This window comes from Gastrolobium bilobum, unplaced genomic scaffold (genome assembly GCF_033153095.1).
Source record: "Gastrolobium bilobum isolate Gb01-03AN ecotype WA unplaced genomic scaffold, APGP_CSIRO_Gbil_v1 utg47128, whole genome shotgun sequence".
Classification (NCBI taxonomy): Eukaryota; Viridiplantae; Streptophyta; class Magnoliopsida; order Fabales; family Fabaceae; genus Gastrolobium; species Gastrolobium bilobum.
This window is the reverse complement of record NW_026896528.1, coordinates 1-23,307: the sequence shown is the minus strand read 5'-3', so window position 1 is coordinate 23,307 and position 23,307 is coordinate 1. Positions and strand designations below refer to the sequence as shown.

The 23,307-nt window shown below is 34.3% G+C and overlaps 1 protein-coding gene and 1 pseudogene across 1 annotated transcript; one reads left to right on the top strand and one right to left on the bottom strand.

The window, feature by feature from the left end:
- Positions 1–4,740: 4,740 nt before the first annotated feature.
- Positions 4,741–12,229, top strand: LOC133300271 (cysteine-rich repeat secretory protein 38-like). Its single transcript, XM_061499789.1, is given in 6 exon segments — positions 4,741–5,119; positions 7,508–7,954; positions 8,106–8,228; positions 10,921–10,994; positions 11,155–11,175; positions 12,077–12,229. Coding segments are annotated over 6 exon segments (1,197 nt in total).
- Positions 12,230–14,028: 1,799 nt separating this feature from the next.
- On the bottom strand, positions 14,029–18,460 carry LOC133300270 (cysteine-rich receptor-like protein kinase 25; annotated as a pseudogene).
- Positions 18,461–23,307: the final 4,847 nt, after the last annotated feature.

Sequence of the window (23,307 nt, the reverse complement as noted above, 5' to 3'; positions counted from 1 at the left end):
ATAGATAAAGGGGAAGAAAGAGTGGACAAAAAATAATAAAGGTGTGGATTTCATATCTTTGTGAGAGTGAAATGACATAAATTATATCATTTTAAATGACAAACACTTTTCCTGTAAAAGATATACGATTTAATGTCCTTCTATAGGTGGAAGTAACATTTAAAAAAATCGCTAGAGTCCCACTAAGATGTGTTAAGTGGCCCGTAGAGAAGAAAAAAAAATGCATTGAATAGATTTTTATTATTAAATTTATTTGAATGCAGTTTTAAAGTTTGTTTAAGGGTTTTTGTTTGTCCTTTAACATGACATGGTAAAGTTTCCTACACACAACATTTTGTGAGGTCCGCATTTTTAAAAAAAAAAAAAAAACTAAGACACGGAAAACGAATCTCAGTAACATGACACAATCATTTTTCCTACAACATAACTCTTATAAAACCCTTTGTTTAAAGAGGAGGATTATGGTTACAAACTTTTTCTTTATAGACTCTTATAAACTACGCTATGTATTATGGATAGTACATTTCAGCACACAGAATACTATCCCGAATACATAATGTAGTTTATAAAAAAAAAAAATTGTAACTATAACCCTCCTCTTGTTTGAATAAGTTTTTGAATTTTTTTATAAGTTTTAAATTTTTTTAATTAAATTCAAGCTTTTAACTTAAAAGAAAATTAAAATGATGTTTTATGAAATGATTCGTTTACAAATTTCTTTTATAAATTTTGCAAATTACACTATATATGTACCCTCGAAAATACAGTGTAACCTAGTGTACTTTTTGGAGTATATAGTGTAGTTTGTAAACAAAAAATTTATAAATTAACCCTCCCCAACGTTTAAAATCAAATATCTAGTGAAAAAATTATTTCTCCTTTCACATGAGATAATTTTATCTCTTACAACTTCAAAATCATATTTTTTTAGAGTTTAGGATTAAAAATAATGGATATTTTAAATATTTTACTTTACTCTTGTATTATAAATTTTACTAAAATATCTTTCATTTTTAATCTTAAATTCCAGAATGACGTCATTTTGAGTTGAAGGAAATAAAATTATATCTTATAACAAGAGAAAGTCGTTAATCCCATGTCTAATTATCAATAAATTTTTAAACACATTTTTTAGTTAAGAGTACATTTTTATTTAAAAAATTTCAAACAAACGTGCCTTAATATAAGAATTCGAACTTTTATAAAGGGAGGAGGCATCTTTATATGAGTTTGATAATGTTTCAACCAAATTAATTGGATTTTTCATTAACTGATTGGAAAATTCAAAATACATGATTAAAATATATATGTAACCAAATTAGTTGGCATTATATAAGAATTTTTACATTTGTAATGTTACATCACAACATTAAATTCATGAATTGGGATTGATGACAACACTGAAGAAACCAAAATAAATAAAATTTATCAATAATGTTATAACCAAGGATTGACCAGTATTCAGTTCTTTACATATAATAAGAAAATGAATGAAGCATAGTCAAGGCAAGGACCCCCCAACAATAGACACAGGATACACAGATTCGCAATATTTTACAATCTGAGTTAATCGGCAGCAGTCGTCTTTAGATCATCAGTACTACATGTACAAATTTTTCATTGTCACACAACAAACGTGTGGCAAAACATAATATCATAATAGAATTTGCAGCCAATAACAAAGAAAAAGTGATGCAATATTGACTAGGATTTTTGGTTAATGTAAAAGTATCAGAAGCAATGTTCAATTGTGCTATGTTTCACAGCAGTCGGTAAGGTTGCACAAATCTTATCATAAACTTGAGCTTTACTCCATAGATATGCCAAATTTAAAAACAAAAAAATTATCATAATATCAGTAGATATGGACCATAGGTATTGGAATCCTTTGTGCATACCATATTCATTAATAGGTGTATCATAATTGTAGCTGGTAGCAATGAATGGACCACCAGCAGTTCGACCAAAATTAGTTCCCCCATGATACTGGAATGGACAAAACAAAGGGGATTTAGTTGATTGAATGAAGAAAGGAAGGATCGACACATTGAAATCAACAAACACTGAAGTTACCATGTAATAGTTGACAAATGATCCCCCTTTCTGTATAAACCGTGCAACTGAAAATGCCATGTCCTCAGCAGGTCTATGAGGAACTGGACCTCCAAACTCGGTAAACCTATTAAGTTCACAAAACAAACGCATGTAATGAACATTCAGGCAATACTCTTAGCTTGTATATTTCTCATTCCTAGGAAAACCTAAGAAGTAACAAGGCACCAAATACAAGCGACATATTATTATACCAGCCAGTCCAAGCTTCTGTCCACATCTTTGGTTTGTAAGCCTTATTTGGAGAGAAATAATCACAATAGAAGCCGTTGCAAGTGTTAATCTGCAAAAAATTTATATTGGAATCACAATAGGCCTAACCAGGAGCACCAATTTCATACTGCATAGGTCCATATTCATTTTCAATCTGAGTAAAAACAATGGTGAAATAAGGCAATACTTTCAGTATATATCTCCATTTTTACTCAATGAGTAACAAGGTTATAACTCTTCAAAAAAAATAAAAAATTACTAGAAAATATAAAGCAAGTTACTGGATTAATCTACCTGAGATAGAATTATTGGACCACCCTGAGACTCGTATAACCTTTCTGCTTTCATCATATCGACTATCTTCGTTGTAAACTTTTGCATTTGAAACTTCATTACGGCAACATTAAAAAAATAAAAAATCAAAAAAAAGTTAATAGAAGGTAAAGTAATAACATCAAAGAAACATGAAAAATATGATAGATTTTCCTTAGTGATTCTCAAACGTTAAAAAACACCACTCGGGGTTAGAAAACAGAACCAGGCATTGAGTTTCCACCTTCGATTCTGGAAACCAAAATAGATGAGATAAATAAATATTGAATTTTAAAACAAACTTTGTACCTTTCGACGACCAAAGCAAGAGAGCGACAAAAACAAAGTCAAATGCGTATCGACGTGATCTAGTCGAGAGATTTTACAAATCTGGGGGAAAATGAATTAATGAAAGAATAGAAAGAGAGAAAAAAAACATGAAGAACGAAAATGAAGGTTTGGCGTGCGAGCAGTGATGATCGAGGATAAAATTACAAAGCTTTTATCAGTTTCGCCAAGCAACATGGTCGAGGTGAGGATTTGTAAAATGAGGGGTTGTGAGTTAAGGAATATGACGCGACATGGTGTGCGTCGAGCAAGGGAGATTCAGACGAAGGCTGCTTTTGTTTGCCAATCATTTGAAGGCCAATGGTATCGCCTAACAAGGTTTTGTCATTGGAAAATCCATTTTGGCCCGCGAGGGAATCAAAGTTTTGAATTTTTACCCTTTTCCCTCTCTCCTTTTCACTATATTTTCTATTCCCTCTCGCAATCCTTAAACCGTTATTATCTATTCACATAAATAAAAAAACCGTTTAAAAGTTATCAATTATAAATATTCAATGACAAATATGAACAAGCAATTAAGGCACTCAATAATTTCGCCCAAAATCCATATATAAGAACGGAGAGGTTATACTTACTACCTATTTTTCTTACTATCTATTACTACCAAATCTTAATCGTTGATTTTTTGTTAATTTAACGGTTATAATTTATGAGATCATACTTATTAATTAATTATTAATTTATAATAAACTATAACTATTAGATTAGCAAAAATCAACGGTTAAGATTTAGTAGTAAGTATAACCTTCTTCTTAAACGTTAATGATTCAGAATTTCAGGTGTTTTGACAGTAATCACAAGAGGGGCGAAAATTGCTCAACTCTTCCCATTTAAGTTTTGTGAAATACACACTCACGGAAGCTTGATTTGAGTGAGGGTTGTGAGATCACGGCGCAACTGAAAGATTCTTGGTCTATTGCTTTGTCCACCCAAATATCACGAGTCGAACCAGAGTAGGTGATGCTACTGGAAATTTCTTTGGAGACTGAATTCAAAATCCAGGAAATAACAATGTCGTTATTTCGAGACCAGCAGCTTTGAAGAATAAGATCAGCATCACTAGGTTTGGCAATAGAACCGTTAATAAACCCCAATTTGTTTTTAATCGATAGGGCAATTTTCATTGCTCTGCTCCATGAATTATAGTTGTCACCGGTCAAGGGCTGAGAGACTACGACAAGCCTAGGATTGTCAGAATGGTGAAGAAAGAAAGGGCTAGCAGGATCTTCGACCTGAGAACGTACATGCACTGAAGAATTCACTCCAGTGGTTGAAGGATTTGGTTCGGTGGTTGAAGGATTCGCTTCAGACCCATGGGTATGAAGCTGACAAACAGCAGAATTCTAATTTTCAGCTGATACCATCTTACAGTAAGAAAATCACTTTACTGAATCAATAGAAGAAACCTTACATCAGTGATGCAGTACAATACAAACATGAAAAAGGGAAAAAATAATAAAGTTCCATAACCAATTACAACTAACTAACCACAGTTACAACTAACTATGATTAAATAAAATAACAATATACTTATTATCTGATGAACTTGTTGCGCTTCTCGTCAGAAAAGGTATTGTTTTACAGCTCCTTGTTCTCAAACTCACCAATAACGTTATAGCAAACTGGGTGGCCTTCTTTGTCATATCGGTGAGTAATAAACACTACCTTGTCCCAATCACGTCATTGTTAAAGCTTCGTCATGTTGAAGCTTCAATCTTCGGTTTTGTTACCACTCATTCCCAGAGGGCAATTATAATGGCTGCTGTTTCTTCTAAGCTGCTTTCCTTTCTTTGTTGTCTCTTTCAAATAATAATGTCTCAAGCCAGTTCCAGCCCAATTTTCCTATCCCAATCCTGTGATAACATCAAAGGGAACTACACACCCAATAGCACCTACCACACAAATCTCAACAAACTTTTGTCCACTCTCACTTCCAACACAGAAATTGACTACGGATTCTACAATTTCTCATATGGTCAAAACACTAACAAAGTGAACGCCATTGGGCTGTGTAGAGGAGATGTTAGGCCAGATGAGTGCCGCAGTTGCCTCGACGATTCCAGAGTCAACCTCACACAGCTCTGTCCGAATCAGAAAGAGGCATGTTGAAAATAGAAATTGAAATTGAAATGTTGTTCCTAGAGATAGGAACGAGTTTGTTTATTTGTTGCTTACTGTTAGGAGGTTAGCATATTTGTAGAGTTAGTTTCCTGATTTTGTGGCTTAGTTGTTAAAGGCCATTTGTATATAAACACCTCATTTCAGAGGTATGACTATGATGAATAGTATTCACATAATAGAGAATTCATTTTTAACATGGTATCAGTTTGTTATTGATCCAGGCACCACATCGTTTTTTTCCTTTTTTTTTTCCTCAACCTACCCGAACCGTACCTCTCCTAACCGACCCGACCCGACGTTTTTTCCTTACCCGAATCCTATCTCAATATCCCTTCTTCTTCTTCATGGAAATCCCTCCCCTCACCGACGACAACTCCACCCCACCATCTCCACCTGCCCCACCACCAAACATCATCATCCAACAAGATACTTCCTCCTTTCCAGTCACTGTGATTCTTGATGAGTCAAACTATCCCCTTTGGTCCCAATTAATGGACATGCGTATTGGAGCTAGAAACAAGTCTGGCTATCTCACCGGAGCCACCGCGAAACCTCCTCTCGCCAACCCTCAATACGCCACCTGGGTCACCGAAAATAAGAGAGTGAAGAGTTGGCTAATCGAATCTATGACCCCCCCCCCCTTAATGCAAAGGTTTATCCGCCTCGAATCCGCAAGCGATATTTGGGATGCCGCCCTTCGCACCTTCTACGATGGAGCGGACGAAACCTGCATCTTCGAGCTTCATCAACGCTCGTTCTCCACTAAACAGCTTGGCCGCCCACTCTCCACTTACTACAACGATCTCCTCTCCATCTTCCAGGAGATTGACCACCGCGTGGCCTCCCCAGCGACCACGGTCACGGCAGTGACCCAAGCACACTCATCTATGGCACGACTGCGGGTCTACATATTTCTTAGCGGACTGGATCCTGAGTTCGACCAAGTCCGCGGTGAGATCCTTCGTAAAGATCCAAAGTTGGATCTTGAGAACACATATGCGTTCCTCCGCCGTGAACATCAACAGCGCATCATCATGAACCGTCCACATGTCACACCAGACTCCTCTGCCATGGTCACCCGTTCTCCTTCGACGCATCCCTCTTCCAAGCCTCGCAAAGATTCCTCCTCTGGCAAACCACTGATTTGCTCTCACTGTGGTGATTCGGGACACTCCAAGTCCAGATGCTATGAAGTCATTGGATACCCCGATTGGTGGGACTTCACCAAAAGGCCTCGACGGAAAGTCACATCCAAAGCTCTGCAATCCTCATCCGAAGGTGAATCTTCTGCATCTCCTCAAGCTCATGCTGTCTACGAAGGTATATTAGGTAATCACCTTGCTTTCTCTGCTCACTCTAGAAATAGCTCATGGATTATTGATACTGGAGCATCGGATCATATGATCCGAGATGCCTCTGCCTTGCGACAATGCTCTCCTTGCAGTAAAACAACCATTACCACTGCTAATGGTGGCTCTGCCCCCATCACTGGTCAGGGCACCATTTCTCTGACCCCATCTCTTACTCTCACTTCTGTCCTCGTGGTCCCTTCCTTGGATTTCAATTTAATTTCTGTAAGTCAACTAACATCACAACTTCATTGTTCTGTGATTTTTTGGCCCACATTTTGTGAGTTTCAGGACGTCCGAACACAGGAGATTCTTGGCTATGGTGTTAGACATGGCAACCTCTACTTCTTGGACCTCCATCATGATCCCCATTCGAAGCCTCTGACCTCTGCTACCAGAATCTCTGACTCCACTCCTCTTTCAGCTTCAACTCCGGATTCCAACCAGTCCAAAATCTGGCTCTGGCATACACGGCTTGGACATCTCTCCTTCATTTCCCTTAAAAAGTTATTTCCAAATCTATTTTCTAGGTGCAACCCATCCTCTTTTAAGTGTTCTGTCTGTGAAATGGCAAAAAGCCATCGCATTTCGTATTATCCCAGCCCCAATAAGAGTTGTATTCCCTTTCAAGTTATTCATTCAGATGTATGGGGAACTTCTAAGGTTCCCTCCCTCTCTCATTCTCATTACTATGTATCTTTCATTGATGAATGTACTCGCATGGTTTGGATTTCACTTCTTAGAAATAAAACTGAAGTCTTTTCTTTGTTTCAGCAATTTCATAGCATGGTTCAAAACCAATTTAATAGCTCCATCCAAATATTTCAATCAGATAATGGCCTTGAGTACAAAAATAAACCATTCTCTGACTTTCTCCTCTCTAAAGGAATCAAACACCAAACATCTTGCACCTATACACCTCAGCAGAATGGTTTCGCCGAAAGGCGAAATAGACAGTTATTAGAAGTGGTAAGAGCCTCATTATTTGTGTGGTAAGAGCCTCATTGTTGGACAGTTATTAGACATATGCATGTTGCATGTTGCGGTAAGAGCCACGCGGTACTCGAACCGCTCAATATTCGGCATCATGGAAACTTCACCTTTTTTTAATTTGTGGAACGGATACAATGCAACAGAGGTGGATAAGTTGAATCAAGTGCTCGGTAACTTGATGAGGAATTTAAAAGACAGAGCTGCATCAGGTGATTCTCGTCGTAAGTATGCTACGGCAAATGCAACTTTTCAAACCAAATATTTATACGGTGTTGTGCAGTGCACGCCTGATTTGTCACGACAATACTGTAATGACTGCTTGGATGGGGTTATCTCAGAATTCCCAACTTTGTTCGATGGCCAGCTAGGTGGTAGAGTCGTTAGGCCCAGTTGTAATGTTAGATATGAAACCTACGGCTTCTACGAACCTACGCCAATATCAGACACAGATGTACCACCACCAACACCACTGTCTTCACCATCCACCAATAACACTTCCTCACAAGGTACTTGTCACATTTTGCTTAATTGCTTTAAGTGCTGTGAGTGGTGCTTATATTGCCCTTTTTCTCTGTGATTAGTTGTTAGACTTATTAATATTTTATTATCCTTAATCCTTGAATTCTCTCGCCGAGCTGAGGATTCTGGTTTTTGCAGGAAAGGGCAACATGTCACGAACTGCCATAGCCATAGTTGTGCCGACTGTTGTTGCTGTTTTTGTTTTGCTCTTTTTTATCTGCATATATTTGAGGAGGAGGAAGGCAAAGAAAGATGTTGCAGGTAAGTCTTAGTCTGAGTTTTTATTTTCAACATAGACCTTCATTGTTACAATGAAAATTAAAGAGGCATAAGACAAATTTAGAGTAATTTAAAGCAGATGGGATTATTTCTTCCATATTCATAGACCTTCATAGGCATATAATCTGTCATACTTTATAGTATTTCCTTCCAATAATACTACTAGATACGATCAATTAAGAGAAAGGGTAGGAAAATATTCAATAATTCAAAGCATGAGTAACTCGGTCACTACTTGGAAGAAGGAAAGAGAAAAAGGGAAGTCAATAGCTACTGAGTTCTGTTTTCACAAATTTTATCTTCTGATGTTCTACTTTGATAGCACTGACGACAATATTGCGCTTTTATCACATTCGAAAAACTCACTAGTAAAATTATTTGTAAAACGGGTATGTTAGATATATAATATTTATATTTTAGAAACATAATAAAATTATTTATGCGACTTCAAATTACAACTTATAAATGCGTAAAGTATTTATGACTTGTTTGAAAGTTAATAAATTATATAATATTCATATTTTAGAAACATAATATTTATGCACAATTAATTAATCAGAATTTAAAATATAAATAAAAGTATAGATTTTAAAATTATTAAAATAAACATTCAAATTAGCTAAGCCAGCATACTTGCACTATGTATTTACCACTCTCTTTTTTTTTTGAATTTGATATATTGATGGTGGGGTCCTTTAGGCTATGTTAGGAGAATAAGGTTACCTTCTTTTTAATTTTAATAATAAAAAGAAATATTAATGTTTTAATTTCCTTCTTATACTATTCAAAGCTATAAGGAAAGGAGCTACCTGCAACCAAGGCTAACAAGTATATTGTTTACCAAAAAAACAAAAAAGGCTAACAAGTATATTAACATACCAATTCAATCTCAATCACATTAAGCCACAAAAGAAAAAGTCCACGAGCAAGCATTACCAAGCGGCTAAGACAAAGAACTACACACAGCAAAAAAAGTCAATTAACAAGAATAAACCTGTATGCAACACTGAAAGTGAACAAATCAATCTACAACCATTTAATCCGCCCAATATCTAACGGTTATGCGAATAAGCACAAGCTACCTAGAAACATGATCGACAACAAGCAAGGACCTTCTATCGATAACCTATTATCTCAAAAAAAAAAAAAGCAAGCCAAACTGCAGATGTTAAAATCCCCCTGTATTATCCTAATTATTGCATAGAACTACCACATAGACAAAGACCAAAGCTTCAGAAAAAGGCCCCAACACTGATTAACGAATTGAATTTGGTCTTTGGATCCAGGATTGGGGAATAAACTTGACTTTTCCGCATGAAATTAATAAATAAATAACAGAATCAAAATTTTGCTCCACTAAACCAAAATCAAAAGCATATGAAAGTGAATCCAACAGATTCAGGCAAAAAGGAAAAGGATACAACGAAACAAACACAAACGCATACAAAAAACAAAATATTTCAGATTTCGAAGCCACAATTTTACCAAACACAAACAGAAAATGAAATTAAGAGCAGAGAGGCAAAAAGGAAGGACTCACCATTTTCCCCCTCATTAATTAATTAATAATTATTTTGCCTTTGATTCAAAATTATCCACCAATCTACCCCTTTAATCGATTAAATTGCATTTTTAATCGATTAGATGGTTGTTGGGAGATTTAATCCATTAAATCTCCCTACTTAATCGATTAAATAATCATACTGACTTGTTTCCCTTTGTTGTCTGTTGGGAGATTTAATCGATTAAATAGGGAGATTTAATCGATTAAATTTCCCAAGAGCCATTTTTGCCTGTTTTGACCATTTAATCGATTAAAATTGCAAGGTAGTCGATTAAAGAGGGGCAGATTGGTCGATAGTTTCGAATCAGGGACAAAATGATTATTAATTAATTAATGAGGTGCAAAAGGGTGAAAAAAAACCTATATATATATATGTGTGTGTGTAATCCCTTAAAAAAAGTTAAGTTTTTCTTTTTCCATTTCTTTTAGAGACAATAAAATAAAAAAAACAAATACACATTATAACACATTTTTTTCTAAACAGGTAAACTGTAACGCTTCTTTTTTTATTCACAGTCCAAGCCATTAGAGCTGCCCGTAAGATGTAGCTTCTTTACTTGAAGGCAAATTAAAATAATTAGCAATTATTAGTGCATGGAACGGAAGAGGTACTTTTAAATTTACATAAAATAAAAAATATAAAAAATAATTAAAAATATGTATTATTAATTTAAGTAAAATTTAAAGTATAAAGATTAACAAATTAATCAAAATTATAAAAAATGTATAATTAATTTAAAAAAAAATTAAAATAAAAAACTAAATTACATAAAACCACCAATTTTTTCAAATAAGCACCTTATACTTTTAATTGGAGTGATTAATCTCTTTATACTATATAATTATAACAAGGGAAAACTTTAAGAATTCCCCTGAAAGTTTAGTCAGAATCACTTACCCCCTCCCCAAAAATTTTAATCATTTACACTCTTACTTAAAACTTTTTTATCACTTACCCCTCTAACTTGATTTTCCATCCAAAGTTAAAGTTAACGGAGTTAGCCTTTTAAAGAAATACCAAAACTACCCTTAAAAAAACACACAGCACTGGATATTCTATACCATTTGCGAATTATATGATTCTATACCATTTGCAAATTCTTCAATCAGCGAGTTCTGCCATTTACGAGAATTTGCGAATTCTGAATTCTTCAATCAGCGAGTTCTGTCATTTGCGAGAATTTGCGAGTTCTTGAATCATATATATATATATATAAAAGACAATAACCGACCCAATCAACAATTCAAATGATAAATAGTTAACGAGTTCCAAACGCCAGCAAAAATATGTAGAATAACATATTTGGTTGTATGTTTTTTGAACTATTGACTCATTTTTTGCAGGTTGCAATGGATGACTATGATGTATTTTTTTGCAGGTTGCTGTCCAATTTTTTTTTTTAGATTAATATGCTTGAAAGAAGATTTTTTTGAAGCTTTTTGTTGTTTTTCCAGATTTTTTGGAAACCCATTTTTTTTTGCTGTCCAGACATGTTATCTTATGGATAATAGTTAATGAAATTGGTCCTTTAATTAATTTTTTTTGTTGTCCATTTTTTTTACTTGCTGAAAATATTTACACCTTTGGTCCTTTAATTAATACATGGAAGCATTGAAAATTAGTTCATCTTTTACAAACGAAAGGTGAAACATATAGTGGGGCTGGAAAAAAAAATTACAAGATAACAAAATGGTGTTAAGGGGTTAATTTCTTTTTTTAAGGGTAGTTTTGGTATTTTTTAAAAGACTAACTCCGTTAACTTTTACTTTGGATGAAAAATCAAGTTAGGGGGTAAGTGATAAAAAAAATTTAAGTACGGGTGTAAATGATTAAATTTTTTGGGGAGGGGTAAGTGATTCTGACAAAACTTTCAGGGAGGTTTTTGAAGTTTTCTCTTATAACAATTAAGAATATCAGATAATTTGTAAGACAAAAATACCCCTCAACCCATCACCACCAGCAGGCAGTAGCTATGCTGTTGCGCCACACCCGCCGCCACTGGCCACCGCTTGCCCACATCAATTTTGTAAGCGGAATTGCAGAAATCTCTCTTCCGATTCTTAATTAGTATTTCTAATCCCTCGCAGTGCCAGAAAGCTTCAGAGCAGAGTGAATTTATCAAAACTCTATTGTCTTCTTGATTTCTGCCCCTGCAAAAAATGCTTAGCCCCCTTTACTGCTTCTGAAATCATTAAATTTAAAATATTTTTCGTGTTTCTTATCTGGGTTTTGATTATACCTTTTCGGATCTTTATATAATTCTAGAATGTGGGATTTTTTCCTCTAAGGATGGAAGTGAGTCCTACCCATGATGGTGATTTCAGCAAGAAGACGACGCATTGTGCTGATATCTCTCCCTACGTTAATGGTGGAGCCGACGACCTCTCCACTGAAGAAGAGCTCACGGAAAAATCGTAGAATGTTCTTTCAGTCTCTCAATTTTTCTATTTTCTCTTAATCTCTCGCTATTCCTCTTTGTTCTTCGAGTGTCTTTCTTTTCCTATCTATTCTGAGTCTCTCTTTATTCCTCTCTCTTTTCGGAGTCTATGTTCTGTCCTTTATGTTCTCTGTTAAGTGGTTCTCACTTTTCTGTTCGTTCTTTCACATTGATAATGGAAAGACAAGCCGAGGATCATCACAAACTTCAAGGGCTGCTAAGAAGACTAGTCCAGGGTGAAAATTTTGTCATTCCTTTGAGAAAAATGACACAAAAACTAGGGTATGCAATTTCTGCAGAAAAATTACAAAAGGAGGAATCATTAGATAGAGCCAAAGAGTTAATGAGGAAGAAAGGTAATTTTGCAGCTAGCAGCATCCAAAGGAAATCACATATACGAGTAGGAAAAAGAAGCAAGTTGGCATTGAGATTCCAAACGCGAGGGCTCTTGACCTAGAAAACCTGGTACATGGTCATAATGTAGCAGAGCTTGAAAACCCCACTCTTATTATCAGGGAAAACTTCAAAAATCCCCCTATAAGTTTTCTTAATTATCACTTACCCCCCTCACAAAATTTTTGAATTATTTACACTCTTATTTATATTTTTTTTTATCACTTACCCCCCTCACTTAAAGTTTCTTTATCATTTACACCCCTCACTTAGAGGGTAAATGATAAAAAAACTTTAAGTCAAGGGGGTAAATGATTCAAAATTTTGGAGAGAGGGTAAATGATTATGAGAAAAGTTATAGGGGTTTTTTTCTGAAGTTTTCCCTTCTTTAAAATAAAATAGTGTAAAACACTACTTTGATGTTAGAAAATTTTCAATTATTTCTCGTTAATCTATAAGTTCCTAAAATACTAATTGTTTTTAATTTCTAAAAATTTTGGTTACTTTCCATTTGTTCCCCTTTTTTAAACTCAACCCGAATTCTTGAAATATCAATCAATTAAGCAAGGTGTCCATGGGTTAATCTAAGTCCACTTTTGTTAAATAACAAGTTACCCGTACATATATTTTGTGTTTCAAATAATAATTTCAAATCATTCTATTAATTCTTATTCCATTGTGAAAACTCAATGCAATCAGAAGGTTTACCAAGCAAGGTTTAAGATCAAGAGAGAAGGTCATACATATTAAGGATTATTCTATCTCAGTTTGCACAAAAGGAGAGTGAGCGATACTACAAAAGAACAAATTAAATGAGTTCCAAGACATCGATTGATAACGTAGAGCGGATGTTAACGAGCAGAGCCGAGATTTGGTTTTAAAGGGTTAAGTCTGTCAAGTCTGTTACTTGTTATAAATATAATTATCGACATGTGGCCTGACTTATTTATAAAAAAATAAAAGTCTGGTTTAGTCTGTTAGTCTGTTTATAAAAAATAAGACAACAAAAATTTATCCAAACAGAATATACAATCAACAACACTAGTAATTCCATAAATATTCATAAATTCAATGTATATCCAAACAGCATAATATAAAATAAAATCATTCAAAAACTATTTAACCAATAAAATGGGGTGAAATGGATTGAGGAGAAAGAGAGAACTATTACAAGTAGTATAAAAAATATAAAACAAAAAATAATAATATATTAGGCTAGCCTGAGAGGCTCTAAGGCCGAGCTTTTGGATTGGAACTTGATGCCTTTTTATTAAACGGGCTTTTATATATGTTCAAGTCTGGTGTAAACAACCAATTTTAGATATGTAAGCTCACGCTTTCACGAGCCCAACCAAAGACCCATGTTCGTTTAGCATTCCTACTAGTACTACCGAGGAATAAATTTACTCAAGGACATTTCATTGACTGAGAAAGTGGAACCTGAACTCGATTCGTCTGCTACCATCTTTTGCACTATTCCATTATTATGCATAGAATTCACTGGTTCTCCGGGAGATGGCAACTCAACTAACGGGCTACATAGATATGAAACAACTCTTGCCATTGTGGGTCTATGATCTGGCTTCTCTTGCACACATAATAAACCAATATGGATGCATTTAATGACTTCACTATGATTGCAAGATTCTTTAATACCTTCATGTAATATATTTAAAGGTGTTTGATCTCTCCATTGTCTCTAAACCTGCAACAATTTTCTGAATTAAATATTTTGATTATTTCCTTTTTTTGTGAACTAATATTTGGATTATTTCTTAATGCTTCTTAGAATTCTCCGTTAACTAATGTAAAAAACTTTTGGATACACCACCCCAAAAACTAGATCTGAGGGTAGGAGTGCTCAAGGCCTTATAAAGGCCACATTAGTTGCACATCTAACCAATGTGGGACTATATATATCAACATGTCCCCTCACGCAAGAGTCCTTTGGGCTAGAAGCGTGGAATTGCACAGGCCCAATTTTTGGTTTACCTTTTGTGCTTTTTTATTTTAATTCCACTTTAAAGTGGGAGGCGGTGAGGGCTCAAGCTCTGATACCATGTAAAGAACCTTGGGATACACCACCCAAAAGCTAGCTCTGACGGTGGGAGTGCCCAAGGCCTTATAAAGGCTACATTAGTTGCACATCTAACCAATGTGGGACTATACATCTCAACAACTAATATGAAAGTATTCTACTATTGAAACAAAGAAATAAATACTCACATAAGCTAGGAGGCTATCATCATCTGATGATACAAGAGGATGGGCATTCCTTTTAGCCGTAATGACCTCCAAAACTATGACTCCAAAGCTAAAGACATCAGACTTTTCTGAAAATTGCCCATACTTTATATATTCTGGAGACATATAACCACTATATAAAAATATCAACATTAGAAATTGTGTATAGAACATATTTGACAATAATAAATCTGAAATCACATTTAAAATGGATTCAAGCACGATGTTCCAACTACTGAAGAAATGAAGAAATTAAGGAGAACAAGATTTGAAAAGAATAAAGATTCAAAAATACTTACAATGTTCCAACAACTCTATTAGTATTTCCTTGATCTTGATCTATAGCAACCATCCTTGCCATGCCAAAATCTGAGTTTTTTGGATTCATGTTGTTATCTAACAACACATTACTAGGTTTGAGATCACGATGTATTACTTTTAATCGTGAATGCTCATGTAAATAAAGAATTCCACGTGCAATTCCTTCAATAATTTTGTAATGCTCAAACCAACTCAATGGATTGCTCTTGTGAGGGTCTATACTTGTCAAAATCCACTCAAGTAAGAAAAGTGAAAATTTATATATCAACACATAAATTTTAAAATTTAACAATAAATAAAGGTGAGAATAGAAATTATTTACCGAATAAAAAGTAATCAAGACTTTTATTGGGCACAAATTCATAAATAAGCATTTTCTCCTGTTCTTCCAAGCAAAATCCTAATAATGTCACAAGATTTCTGTGTTGAAGTTTTGCTATTAACAAAACCTCATTCTTGAATTCTACTACACCTTGTCGTGAACTTTGCGAGAGTTTTTTTACAGCTATTTCTCGTCCATCTAAAAGAACACCCTGAAATTATAACCAATCAGTTAAGTATGAGAAACAAACATACATATTCATTTTTCATTACATTTCATCACCTTGTAAACCTCTCCAAATCCACCTTTTCCTATTTTGTTTTCATAGGAAAACTTATTTGTGGCAGCCTCAATTGTGGCCAAATTGAACTGTTGCGACTGTATTGTGCCACTTTCATCCCCAACTGCAGCAACATCAAGTTAGGCAAGCCAAAAATCACCAAATTAACCTTCTAAATCAAGAGTTGAGAAAGGATTTGAGTTTTCATTTCAAATTACTAACAATTTTCCCTTAGAAGAGTCTTATAATTTTTCCTTGATCTTCTCAGTAGAAAATAGCAGACGAAACACAACAGAATTATCGAAATGGCAACAAGGACAGCAATCAAGACAATTTTTCGAGGTCCAAATTTCTTCTTTCCTGCATAAATAATTGTAGAGAAAAAAAATTCAAGCTTTAATAATTAAAAAATAAAAAAATGCTAATATTCTATATCTATTTATCAACTATATTATTGTTAATTATCAATCAGAAAAGCTCTTTTTTGGACACTCAAGTTTCAATGTATAATCTTATAAAGTTAATTAAGCTCCATGACAAAAAAATTGATTTAACTAGAATGCAGTTCAATATTTTTTACTTACGCTACTGACATTGATTAGTATTGACCTTACTTTATTTCATATGAATAGGTATTATTAAGGTCATGTTAGAAGAATTTTGTGGTCATGAAAGATGGCACACGTATATTGGGAAGGATTCATTTATAATTTTTTTTTTTATAAATTACACTAAATATAATCGGTCATACATTCTTAATTAGTGTATGACTGGTCAGACATAATGTAGTTTATAAACAAAAAATTTGTAAATATAATTTTTCCATATATATATATATATATAAGGTAGGATCATTTGACACTAGTGTCAAATTTGAAATTTGACTCCTCATCTGAGAGTCATTAGATAAAAAAAGAACAATGTGTCACAAGCTTACAAATCAGAGTCATTGATTTTTTTGATCTAATGACTTTCAGATGAGGCGTCAAATTTCAAATTTGACACTGGTGTCAAAAGATCCTATCTTTCTCTCTATATATATAGGGGAAGATTTACAAGCTTTTTACAAACTACACTATGTCTGACCGGTCATACTGTAATCAAATAAGTAACTTTATGGATATTATTTTGAGATCTATTATGATTATGAGATAGCCTACGGTGGATGCCTGGATTATATTAAACGGTCAATCAGGTAGAAATTATCCTGGTGGGAATTATCCCCAGTGGTCCAAAATACAGAGGAAATATTGCCCGTTTTATTTTGGCCATAGAAGTGAAAAAGTTTGCAATACATAAGAAAAAAAGAGAAAATTTATTCAGTTGGCTTCTGCATTAATTAAGTTGAACATGTTGCGTTTACTATCATATGTATGTTAATACACCAGGTGCATACGGGGTGTTATACATACACTAATCAAGAGTGTATCATACTCAGTGTAATTTGTAAAAAAAAATTATAAACGAATCTTTCCTTTTATATATATATATATATATATATATATATATTAGTCATGCGCACTGTCTTCGAATTTTCCTTGTGAAGGAGGTGATAAAAAGACAAAGAAGCCAACTAGGTTAGGCATAATTGGTTAAGGACTACGCTCATTCCCTACAAGGGTATTAGTTCAAATTTCGTTCACCGATTTGAGCACTTTGTTGATGAATGATCTGTAATTCATTTCAGAAATTCTCAAAAAATTTGGGATCTGCCCCTTAGGGAACCAATATTTTTCCCCACCTAAACTTTTAATTACCAAAAAAGGAAAAGAGAGTGCTAACATTATTGTAGCATATATCGATGATGACCTAAATATTGGTTAAAAAAAATACCTGAAGGAGGAGGATGAGAAGGAACCAGGGGCGGTGCTGTTGATGTTTCAGTTGTATAATAAAACTTGTACAGATCGTATCTAATATTACACCATGCTAGCAGAGCTCTCGCACCCTGTTTCCCCCCACAACACATAGTAAGAGTTCCGATTGCATTTTGCAAACACTCCTCACACTGATCATTCGTCACGCTGGGAGCGCACTGTGCCAGCACTGCCAGCCCATACACTATGTTCTGCCTCGATGACCCCTTGAACTCTGTTTCTCCGGTGGCGAATTTCTTCGCAAGCTGGGAACTCGCAGCTTCTTCAGCCAAACTGTTCAACAAGCTGAACAACGTTTGGTTGAAGCTTTTCAAATCCGAGGTGGAGATGTTCTTGTCATCCACAAGTTCACTCTTGGGACGATGCTAACAGGGTTGAAGTAACTGTTTGTGTAACCCAACGTGCACTCATCGTACCATATTATGGACTGTGTCTGGTTGTGGCAGCGGCGTTCTATCTCTGTGGCTGCGGCGGCGACACACTCCTAACAGATGGCAGAGGAGACGTCTCTGCGGCAGAGGAAGATGCCACTGGCGACGTTTATGGTCGCCAAGCCTATGTTTGTCAGGTAGTAGCCGTCGCGGCCTTGGGAGGCGTTGGAAGTGAGATCAGAGAGGAGAATCTTGAGATTGCTTTGGAATGTAATGCTGGATTGATAAGTTGCGTTGTTTGGGCAGTGATTATCGTTGTAAACGGGAACTGCCGAGGTAAATAATACAATTCCTAATAGAGAAAAGAGCAGAGAAGGGATAACATGATTGTTGAAAATATGCATGTTTTATCAATATTTTGTTGCTCCACATTAGCTTGGATTTCGCAGCGTATAAAATGATCGAACTCTATGCATTCCTCAATCTCTATGAATGGAAACTTAGCGAGAACAACCGCCCAAGGACTAGTCTCCTCAGTTTAGAAATGAAGTTTGAAACGACAACCAAGCACCTTTTGACCATACCTAAAATGATATAAAACTAAAGAAAATATTGTCTCCATTTTTAGTCTCTTTTTCCTACTCGTATCATTATCATTTTAATCAACTGAATAGAAATTTTAAGATCAAATCATAATATTAAAGACGTGTAACACAAAAGAAAAATATTGACACACATACTAAACATGGATATGTGTTGATTTTGAATTAGGATGGCTTTACCTACTCGTATAGTGTGTTTGGATTTGGATGACATAATGGTAAGAACAAAGAAGGAAAAAGAAATCAAGGAAATTTATTTACTCTTATTGTTTTTATTAAACTCATTTTTTATTTTTGAAATTAGGCTAAAACGGTGAACTTAAATGTATTAGAGTGCTATTCCACTTTTAATTAATATTCTAAATAAAGTAAATAGTAATTCTGTTATATGATTTTGTTGAACTTTTGTTCAATTTATTCCCTAAACTTTTTGGCTCATTTTCATAAAATATTGAGAATATAACTTATGTTAAGTGAAGGGCACCGATCGTCAAGTCCTGCCTAATGATATGCGCACTGCGCAGGTAACGTAGAAGCTATTACCTGTCTCTCTCTTTTTCACAATTATTTTAATGTCAAGCCAAATTACGCGACAAGAGACTGTAATCCGTAAAACAAATAAAAAAATACATATATATTTTTAGGGAAAAATGTTTATCATTTTAAATGACACAACTTTGTGTCATTTTAATGAAACTACGTCGTTTTGGTGAGTTTTTACATATTTTTATTATTTATTATGAGTTTTAATATTTTTATATTTGCCACAAAATATTTATTTGGCACATTGAAACTAGGGGTGATAAACGAACCAGGGACCTTTGGCTCGGCTCGTTAAGGCCTAAGCTTGTATGCCTAAAATTGGTTGTTGGAACCAGGCTTGAACTTGTATAAAAGCTCGTTTAATAAAAAGGCCTCAGACTTCACTGCAAAAGCTCGGCCGTAGAGCCTCTCAAGCTGGCCTAGTATATTAATTTTTATTTTTATTTTATATTTTTATACTACTTGTAATAATCCTCTCTCTCTCTCTCCTCAATACATTTCATCCAATTTTATTGGTTAAACAGACTTTTTGAATGATTTTGTTCTATATTATGTTATTTTGATATATATTGAATTTATGAATATTTATGAAATTACTAGTGTTGTTGATTGTACATTTTGCTTGGATGAATTTTTGTTGTCTTATTTTTTTTAAACAGGCTAAATAAGTCTTCCATTTTTTGTAAATAAGTTAGGCCACATAGCGATAATTGTCTTCCATTTTTTGTAAATAAGTTAGGCCATATGCCGATAATCATATTCATAACAGATAACAGATTTGATCAGGCTGACACATTTAAACACAGACTTAACCTTTTAAGACCAAAGCTCGGCCTGACTCGACCCGTTAACATCACTAATTGAAACCCACTTATTTACAAGTGAGTGTGGCATATAGAAATATTTTTCCTATTTTTATTATTTTTGCAAAGGACCATTATCCCTTTGTTTTTTAATTAAAAAGAAAAAATACATTAAATTGGGATGTGATGGCTGATGCAGAGAAAAATACATTATTTTTATACTTAATTATTGCACAGAACCTCTCTCTGCCTCGTTTTTTCGATGTGATGGAGAGATCTAGAAGAATCGCCTGCTGGACTGTCGTCTGCTCTGTGAAAATGGAAATTTGAATACGCTTCTGACATTTCCCGGTTTTCCTTCTCACATTAAACTTTTAACGTGGACTTTATACTAATTTTAACTGTTAGATCATAACAGACCTAACCTCGAAAATGACGTAAAAACATAAAATAAAAATAAAAATATTGAGTATTACATCACTGTCACTCAATTAATTAGAAATTTCAAGAACTAATCATATATATATATATATAGAGTGTTTGGTAGAAGATTTTTTTTTAGATTTTCAAAAAAATTGATATTAAAAATTCTATTTACTCATATTTGGTATGAGGATTAAATTATTTTTTTTCCAAAAATCAGATTCTTGGAATTTATTTTTATGAAAAAAATACCAACTTAAAATATCGTGGTATTTTACAAATCTCATCCCATAAGAATAATTTGTAATTTTTTAGGGACAAAATTACCCTATTGTCAGCCATGTTGTGCTATTGCCTCCCATACACACACAGAGAAACACGCACACCTGTAATTGCATTCATTGATTCAACATTCGACTGATTTTTCATAACCAAATAAAAAAATGTTAATTATACCTACCTGCCAGTATGGAAGGGGTTGATTCTCAGGCTAACGATAAGCCATTGAACCCCATAGTAATGAGAAGAATTTTCCACGTAGGGAACCGATCGAAGGCAAGTCTGGCAAGAAGGCCAAAGGTGTAACTTGCCATCCTATAACCGGTTTATTACCATTACGTATGATATTAAGACTAGTTACAATCACAATAGTTGATTAAAACACGAATAATTTTTCTTATTTTCAAATAATTAACTTTTACTGCTTAAAACAACTTTTCGTATTTATAAACAATTCAAATTGTAATTATAACTCATATAAATTGCCAAAACATCTAATCTCGGTTAAACTTATTATACCACCAAGAAGTTTCCATAAACAACATGGCTTCACATGACAACGCAGATAGTTAATCATACAAGGTGATAATCTCCTACCAACATCGTCCAAACAAAACGGACAGAGCTCTGTTTGTTTTCCGGACATTTAGGGATAATTCCCACATGATATCTCAACCTGATAAACAGTTCAATAAATACTGACATCATCTCAGTCTATCCAATAGGCATAAAGCCCTTTCATCATAATTGTATCAAAATACATAAATATCCACAGACTACATAAATGAGAACTTACCTAATGCAAAACATATTATCAAAGTCTTTTACATGCATTAATAACATGAAAGATGTCCAATAACTTGATCATAGGCTAAGTCCCTCCTCCATGCATCAATAGTAACAAAAGACACATAAGTGAAATAACCTATACATATGGCTCAACGAATATCCATAATCATAATCAAAAGAGGTATGGACATCTCCTATACTCTCCAAAATACATATATGATATGTGAGATATAAATATATACATCAAAATAAATCCCACATTCATGCAATATCATGGCAAGCTAGCCATGTCTCGTACCCTGTGATACTCCTGCACCGTCAGTACCTGTACATGAAATTCTCGTAACGTGGGGTGAGATATACATATATATCTAAGTAACTTAGGGGCTTTTGAAGATTCTTCCACCCCTAAGTTCACTTCAGCATAAAAACAATAAATCATATGATACAAATATACATATCCATGCTATGAAAATAATGCTCATCCAAACATTCCTCCAGAATGCTTATGCCGCAATAACAATAAATTTTACTGGTCAGAGAACCTATACTTTATGAATTACACAAGGAAATATCTTTGATACATACCAAGTGTAAATACATAGCATACATATCAAATCTATGCAATTACATATACCACATACACCATTTCTCCTTTAGAGCATGGTGGAACATGCACGAGATAAATCCCAAGGTCCAAAAGCTTACCTGCAGTAGCTTCCTATCAAATCTTTCTTGTAACAAAGTATCCATCACAAGCTACTAGCAACACCTAGGCTTAATCCAATGGTTGTTTTCTCTCTATTCCTCCACAGAGTAATTGGAGGAAGTATAGTTGTTGTCGGAGATAGATTGAATCTAGACGGTGGTCACCAACCCCGTCCAATTGCTGGCAGTGGAAACAGGAGAAAATGAGGTCCTATTGAATTGATTCAACTTTCCGCTCTATTAATTATATTTTGGACTTAAATTTCGGATACCCCATATTCACTGGAAGATGGGTTGTAAAATTTCAATAAATGTGGGTTGTCCTTTTACATAGGGTTACTTTTGTAAAATTATCTCACATTCCCATCAATAATTGATAATCAACCAAAGATAGAATCAATAAACTTAAGCTAATATTTTCGATAATATTTTGGCCTACCAAACAACTTTTTTGTCACATTCCTAGAAAATTCACTTTCCCAGCATATTCCTGGCAATCATGATTCTCAAATACAGAAAAATTTCTTCTCTACCAGATGCCCCCTAAAGGGTTTTTAAGTCTTTCCTCTTATATAAGAGACTTTGAATTTCCTGTATAGAAAAATAAATTGTGGGCCTATCATTTAAAAAAAAGTAAGGCATGATTTTTGTTGAGTCAGCAAAGAAACTATTCTCCTTATATTAAAATTGTTAAAAAGTAGCTAAAGATTTTGTTCGGATGTTCACATACAGAAGAATCTCAGCTACCTCTATTGGGCTAATAAGTATTCTTGGGGCTGAGATTTTTTCAATGGCATTTGTCGATTTTCCTAACGCAATCTATGGAGCTCAATTTTTGTGCTCCCTTTCCAAAAATATAAGGAAAAAAGGATTGGCAGAGACTTTAGAAGGAAGGAAAGAGTATAAATGGAAGAAAATATTTCCTTTAAGGGTAAAGGACCACCAAACATTATTCTGTAATTACCATCATCAAACCACCTTTATGTACTTTCTCAATCATGTGTAATCTTAGGGCTTTTTGACCGTATTAGTTTCATTTACAAAATGTTTGATCGGATTAAACTCTTGGTCAAAATTATTACCAGATTGATGTAAAATGACGCG